A 7,767-nucleotide genomic window follows, 5' to 3' on the forward strand; every position below is an offset into this window, starting at 1 on the left:
TACTACCTTTCAACGCCTGTGCAGATAATTATTGTTTCTTTATCAGACCACGCCAAAGCGGAAGAACGTTAAAAAATATCAAAGGTGTATCCGGATGAATTGATATTAAATTTACTCATTTCCCGCCACTAAAGGCCCACACAAGACCGCAAACGATTTGGCAACGAAGCTAATAAATTTTATCCTTTCATGATATTCTTGCAGATTACTCAATGATAGTAAATTTTGACTGCTCTGGCATACATACCTTCCAAAATTTGCGTTCGGAATTCAATTTAGCTGCCACAGAAAAGTGAAAACTAAAAATTCGCGGTGCCTTGGTGCATCGCGCCCGGTGTAAGGCTCACACAAACAGGATGCAATTTGGCAAGGCGACGATAATGCATTGCTTTGATGTCTATAGATTCCACGTTTTGCTGCCTGAATTTTATTTATTTGCTTCTAAAAACTGAAAATTCGCGCCGTGATGCCGCATCGCGTTCGGTCTGTTTTGACCTGTATGCTTCTATAGTATTGACATGGTGTGATTTTCAAAATTAGTGGCCAAAGAAACCCGGTCCACAAATATGTTATACGTCTGGCTTGACTTTCCGTATAATCGCGCTCTATAATAGTATGGGAGCAGCACAAATAGACAAGTTTATTGCAACAATTGTTGAAAACATATCCGCATATTTACTTTTTGTATTATTAGTTAATTGTATTTGCTAGGTACCGCGAACAACTACCGTAAAGACAGTGTTGTGTTGTATATATGCTAGGTATATATGTGTATATGTTGGCCTTAACCCAGCCAATGACGTCAGAAATGTAATCATGCATAAATTAGCATACGCGTTTATTTTCAAGATGGCAGACAAAACATAAATAGGCTTCAACTTTATTGTAACATTTCTCAACAACTAAATGCGATAGGCAAGTAAAAATACGAAATTAAGTATTCCTTAGGTATGGTTAACACAGACTAGCAATAAAAATTTTCGTTGCCAATGTCCTTTAAAATATAAAGCATTTGTCATTCTCCTCATAATCAGATGGCTAAAAAACAATAATCATAAACAATAATAATCAGTTATAAGGAAGTTCTGAATATTTAACATCAGTCATTTGAGAACAATTCTTTTTGTGGATAAAATTTAGCCTGGCCTCTTTTATCCGGGAAGTAATAAAACTATATGTTTATAAAAAGGTTTCATTTACAATCATTTACTTTTATATTACATCAAAGTAATGGACTAATAAAAATTGTTGACAAAACGAAGATCAAAAGGGCCTTGTCTTTTACCGTCAATTTCAGATTACTTTTCCGCGCCGAGTTGCGAAGTACATTAGGAAATTGGGAACTATGTTTCGAATTACGTAGCCAACTTTCGTACCTACTTCTGTAGGTATTTACAGCGAACTTGGTAGGGGAAGCCGTAAAAATGTCCGAATTAGACGTATTTATAGAACAGCTGTCCAAAAAATTGGATAGCGATACTGTTGAAAAGATCAAACAAACTCTAAAGGTGAATGGCTTTGAAATCCGAAGAATGATTTAGAGACAATGTTTCAAGGTTCTGCAGCCGTAACTATGGGCGCGAAGAACCTATTATGGTATTACATAGATGCTGACAAAAATAAACAATACAAGGCAGTACGGGTAATTCTGGCTTCCAAGTATTTCGAAGATACAACACTTTTTGGCCCAGAGAATATCACACCAATCGAAGACGGCGAAGATCGTGATGAGTATTTAAAGTGGCGTAGAAAAAATCAAGGCGTTAAGGCAGAAATTTAGCGCTGCTGTGACATCTGGCAGACGCTCAGGATGTGGTAAGATGGTCATGGAGTTCTATGACTTAATGGCCCTTATATGGCAGGGCTCAAAATAACAGCCGGTCAACGGACAATGACCGGCCAAGAATGCTTTTTGACCGGTCACTGTCTTACTATGCCGGTCATTTTGACTGGCCAAGTTTTCAAGTCTTTCGGAAAAATTAACTAATCAGTGCTCTTTTCAGTGCTGTTTAAGGAAGACTAGATTTCTTGTCGAAAATGCAATTATTGTACGCAAAAAAAGACCTAAATCAATTTATGCATATGCGGAAAAACAGTGTTTGTTCTTGGCCTTTATGCAAGGCAATAGTGAAAAGTGTTATGTCTACGTCATTTATGTAATTCAAGTCTATTTTTAAAAGTTTGTTTTATAATCTTATTTACTGATTACCATCTCTATAACCGATGGAGATGTTCAGTTGAGTTTTTCTTGTACGTGCAAGTTATTACTAATACACGATATTCATGTGTGTTTTGTGCCAACGTTTTCAAACTATAATTCTAATGATTTTACCGATACCACTATAGAAAGGCGATGCACGAAACATCAATTTTCCTCCTCAAATTGAGCATTTAAAATGTCAAAAATAAGAATCTGTATGACTGAAAACATTTTTTGATCTTGTCTTTATTTTAAATTATTTGTATTAGTGCATGACCGGTTAAAAAGCTATTTTGACCGAGCTAAAATAAATTTGACCGGCATTTTGACCGCTGATATTTTGACTGTTATTTTGAGCCCTGTACGGGATGGGGCTCCATCCACTGAGCCTCTTTCTTTTGGTGCTTATTCAACTGGTCAAGCAGACGAAAGTCAAGAACAAGGTGTTGATATATCTGGTAATTCTGGTTTAGGAACTGAAGAAAATGAATATGATTCTGATGATTTCCTAACTATTTCTCTTGGTAATAATGTAGTTGGTACCAGTAGTGCAAATAATGAAGTGACAACCCGTAAACGCCTGGCTTCAAACCAAGTTCCAATACTCATAGACAATAAACGGCAACATATGGAAAGACAGTTATCAGCAGCACAAAGGGACAAGTTACTCATGCAAGAAAGTCAAGAAGAGAAAAAATTTTGCAACGATTTATCAAGTTCTCTAAAGGAATCTAATAATATATTTACTGAGTCTATGAAGGCCATGAGTGCCAAGATCAATTGAACATGGTGCAGCACCACAGTATATGAATCATATGGCCCCTGCCCACATTCCAGGCAATATTCAGTCCATGCCCAACATAATCCAACAGGGTAATTACATTTACAATCCTGCAACACAATTTTATCCTATGGCACCTGGTAGTAATAACAGCGAGAATGAAGATAATGAGCAACAAACTTTTTATAAGTTTTAAACGCAAAACATGCCATGGTGATTAATTAAAGTTATTTGTTTTCACATTGATATTTAATTGGGTTTTTTAGCTAAATGTGGTCATGTACAATACCATTAATGTTCATATTTTAATGTTCATCCCCAAGCCGTGAGGGCACTAATTCCGCCCGGAGATTTTAATTACGCCCGGGAATGGAAATGCGAAATGAAAGTTGTCCGCCATTATGTCATGGACGTTGGGCGTTTTTGTAAGTTATGCACATGCGTGAGTTTAAGACGAGTTAAAACTGGTAATTAGCAAACGTTTACAAACGTGCAATTGGCTAAATTAAAATTTGGATCACGTCAGGATAACTGATAAAACTTTTTTTAAATAATATTTTTCATTTGGATGGTCTTAAAAATATACGAAAAATTGACTCGTAAAATTGATTAAAATATAAGTGAAAAAAATGCCTTCGGTTAGAAAAACTTTCATTCAAATGGATGGTAAAAAAACTACAATTTTGAGGCATTTTTGAAGTGCTGTTGAACAGGTAAATGGGTAGATTTTGTATTTTAAACCATGCAAGTATTTTGTAAGTTTTGAATTTATTCGTCAATTTCGTTGAAATGATTTTGATTTGGAAGAAAGTATTTATTTTTAAAGGTGAATCTGTTTAAAAAGTAATTGAAATTTTGCTAAAAATTGTAGTATTTAAAACTATTCGTAGCACAATTTATTAATATGATTATAGTCAAATTTGATAGCTGGAGAGTCGACTTTGTAATTGTACCAAGATATAGGATTTTACTTTACAACTTTGACTATTCAGCAGAAACGAGTATTATAGCATTTCACTTCAGTGATGGAAATATATGTTTATTACTTTAGGTGAGGGGACTTTGCATGCAATGTATTTCTAGTATTATATTATACTGTCTTAATAAATTGCTAACAACAAAGCATTTTGACTAACATTTATTTGAGTTGTTTATTAGTTAATCAACATATTATTATATATTACAAGGAGGTACTTTTGATGGTACTTTAGTTGTTATCAGGTAGGTTTACTTGTATATATTGTGTAAGACATCCCTTATAGCTTCACCTTCCTGAGTAGTGCAAGAATAAACTGGATCAGGAACATTTTGGTAAACAGTCTCCATTGATCTGTTTCTTGCAACTTGGTTTCTAACAAGTTCTTCGTCAATGGTATCATTGTGAAGCTCACAAAAGTTGTGGAGCATAAAACATGACAAAACAACTTTTGGAATTGTTTCCAGTTTGAGATCCATTTTTCTTGTTAGAATCAACCACCTCGCCGTTAGACGACCAAATGCGCACCCTATAGGGTTTCGGGGGAAATTTACATGTTATTAAAAATCACCTCGGCATCAGTCTTGCATGACTGAAATTCTTTTATACAATTTGGTGTTAAAGGATAAGCAGGGTCACCAATAACATAGTTTGGAATAGGGTTATGACCAGGTAGTAGATGGTTGAAGGTTTGTGGTAGTTCACCAGATTGTAACTTATTCCTTACAAAGGAATTTAAAAATACCTTTTCATCATGGACACTACCTGGCCATCTGCACTCTACATCCATGAAATAGCCTTTAACATTGCACACTGCTTGTACACTGATAGAGAAAAATTGTTTATAATTAAAATAACCTTCAGAGTCAACAATTGGTCTTAGAACTGGAATGTGTGTGCCATCAATGCTTCCAAATGCCTGTACCATGCCAAAACGTGCTTCAAACTCTGCGACCTTAGCTTTTATTTCATCTTCTGTTTGGGGTAGATGGATATATTTAGGAGAGAGATGGTTAGATATAGCTGTACAAGCTTCAAGGATAATCTTTGATACAGTACACTGATGTATACCAAAAGCATTCGCCGTCATCCAGATAGACCCAGTATCTTTTAAATAATACAACGTGACGCCAACTTTTTTTTTTAATGGATAATGAAAGATAATTTGGTGTTTTACCAGGCTTAATAAAGGGTCGAAGTTCTTTGCACAGTTCGATAAACTGTTCTTTGGACATATGGAAATTCCTTTTCCAGTCTTCTGATGCCGATATGCTGTTAATCATATTTCTCCACCAGGCGTCAGTTCTTCCATTCTTTACCCAAAGCGATCACTTCTTTCTCAGCAGTCTTCTCATTCTGATGTGTCGAGCTTTTCTTCTAGCAATAGTTTGCTTTGTGGCGTAGTAAATCGCTATACATTTATTTGTGTAAACATATAGCAAGCAAAAAAGTTGGAAAAACAATTTTTACGCAGAATTGACGAAAACGACGGGGATCCATATTTGAAATTCAAATAAACATTGGTGGTATTTATAATTTTGTAATTCCCGCCAAATTTAGGTATGTAACATTTCCCATGTAATTGCATGACTCAACTCGTCCCAGCCAACCGAGTCAACTCGCTTGGCCAGTGTCACACAAAATTTATGACTTGCAAAATATATGAGTGTCGCTGTTCTAGGCATGCGCGCATAAATTACATTCTGTTCATAAATTTCGCAACTTGTTTACCGTTCAACACGTGTTCTCTGACTTGTTTCAAAGATTTTTCCAAATATTTTTGTTACGTAAATGGCTGCAAATTCAACAACTGAATCAGCTTGCTGTTCTGGCATTAAAGTGAAAAAACCTGACTCGGAAATCTGTAAATATTAGGTATGTAATTGTTGTGCAAACTTTGTTTATTTCGAATTAAAATATTCAATGACTTAGATACCGATATTCGGACTGTTGTTTAGTGTAATGCCGGTGCGGTGTGTAGGTCCAAGGAAGTAAGTTGTATGCTTATCGGTTGGATGAGGTTGATCATAAGAAGTGTAAGGGTGTGAAAAAATGTGGTGAGAAGAGAGATCACCCTTGAGGACTATAAGGGATGCCTCATGGGAAGGGTAAATCATATTAGGGGATGAATACATTCCATAGTCATAAACATACACAGAGAGGGTAAATAAGATAGCATTATCAGCAGATGATAAGCGAATCATCATGGAGGATCGTATAAATACCATGGCAATTGGTCATTATAAAGCTACTATTATTTAAAGTCTTTTTAATTATACATGGCGAAATGATAATAAATATTCAAATGTGCGGAAAACACTAGGTATAACCCTTTATATAATAATGAATACAGAGATATACATAGACCGTAGTACCACAAAACGAAACAGTTATTAACGTCCCTTATTCTTTTACATTTCCATGTCTGTCGACTTCCTCCATTCTCACATTAGTCATTTCTATCAATTTGTCATGCATTTAAATTCCTTTTAATTAATGTACTCTGAGGTGGTCGTTAGCAAAAAGGGGCGGGTAGGACCACTGGCGAAAAGGTCGAACAAATAAATAGTCATTTTTCTCTACTTGGGAATAGTACCAAACATATGTTACCAGAAGGTGTACATGTATATATATATATATATATATATATATATATACTAAGGCTCATACAATGCCGAAGATAAGACTGAAGATGGTGAGCCGCCAACTAATGTACTCCAGGCTAAAGAAAGAACTAAAGACCTAAAATCAACACTGGACTTCTTTTTTGCAATGTTTGGGAGAGAAACACTTGAACTATTGACCTTAAAGAGTAATAGGTAACGAAAACAGATGAATAAAACAAGAATGGCCCCCATCACACAGGATGAAATACAGAAATTTATTGCAATAATATTCTACATGTTTCTTGCTCATTTGCCTGGTCGGAGAGATTATTGGTCTGAAGCTATGCAACCAAATTTTGTGGTTGAAACTATGCATGTGAATCGCTTTGAACAAATACTCTCATGATGATACAGTACCTCGCTGAAAAGCTTTGCTCAGATGAGAAAGGGCAGGTAGGACTGCGTGTAGAAGGTACACAGCAGAAAGGAGCTGGATATTTGCTGTTTGCTTGAGTAGACCAATGGCTATGCTGTCGTTTTCCAATTCTTTGTGAAGTCTGAGGGTTTGTGTCAAAGGCGCAAAGTCTTCAAACACTCCTCTAATTCCCAGATCAGTTGACAGCCATTTTGTTCTACAGGCATTTTTAATTTTTTTTTGATAACTTTCTTGCTTTTATCATTCTGAATGACTGGGGCCTTTTCTGCCACTGCTGCTTTAGCATAGGCTGCACTGCGTTTTGCAGAGTTTTTGAAAAACGTCCAAAGCTGCACCAACACCTTCTCAATTACCTTTATGCGGTTAACGTCATCATTGGCGTCACCACACGCAAGTGCTAATCTGTGGCACATGCAGTGAACATTCAAGATGAGCTAGCTTTCTCTACGTAGCTGAACAGCCACTCCATTTCTCTTTCCAGTCATAATACTGCAGCCATCTGTAGCAAGACCAGTTAGCTAGCTGCTTTGTTAACGTGCTCTTGATTGCATTGGCATTAGCAGAAATAAACTCTTCCAAAAAATCGTTAACTGCAAGAAACTTGACATCTGGCTTACCAAAGTCTTGATCAACATACTGAACGAAAATAAACAGTTGTTCTTTGTTTGAGATATCACAGACGTCATCACAAAGAATGCTGAAAAAGCTACCTTTGCCTATTTTCTGAAGAATGTTCTCTTTGATTGTTTCGTCGAAAAGAAGAAACAT

General features: G+C 36.0%; 1 protein-coding gene across 1 annotated transcript; it reads right to left on the reverse strand.

Annotated features, from left to right (window-relative positions):
• Positions 1-4,507: 4,507 nt before the first annotated feature.
• Positions 4,508-5,047, reverse strand: LOC114535961 (putative nuclease HARBI1). Its single transcript, XM_028557300.1, has one exon. The coding sequence runs from the start codon at positions 5,045-5,047 to the stop codon at positions 4,508-4,510; it is 540 nt and encodes a 179-aa protein (XP_028413101.1).
• Positions 5,048-7,767: the final 2,720 nt, after the last annotated feature.

The sequence above is a fragment of the Dendronephthya gigantea genome, unplaced genomic scaffold (assembly GCF_004324835.1).
Source record: "Dendronephthya gigantea isolate DGI-Jeju-01 unplaced genomic scaffold, DenGig_1.0 000128F, whole genome shotgun sequence".
NCBI lineage: Eukaryota > Metazoa > Cnidaria > Anthozoa > Malacalcyonacea > Nephtheidae > Dendronephthya > Dendronephthya gigantea.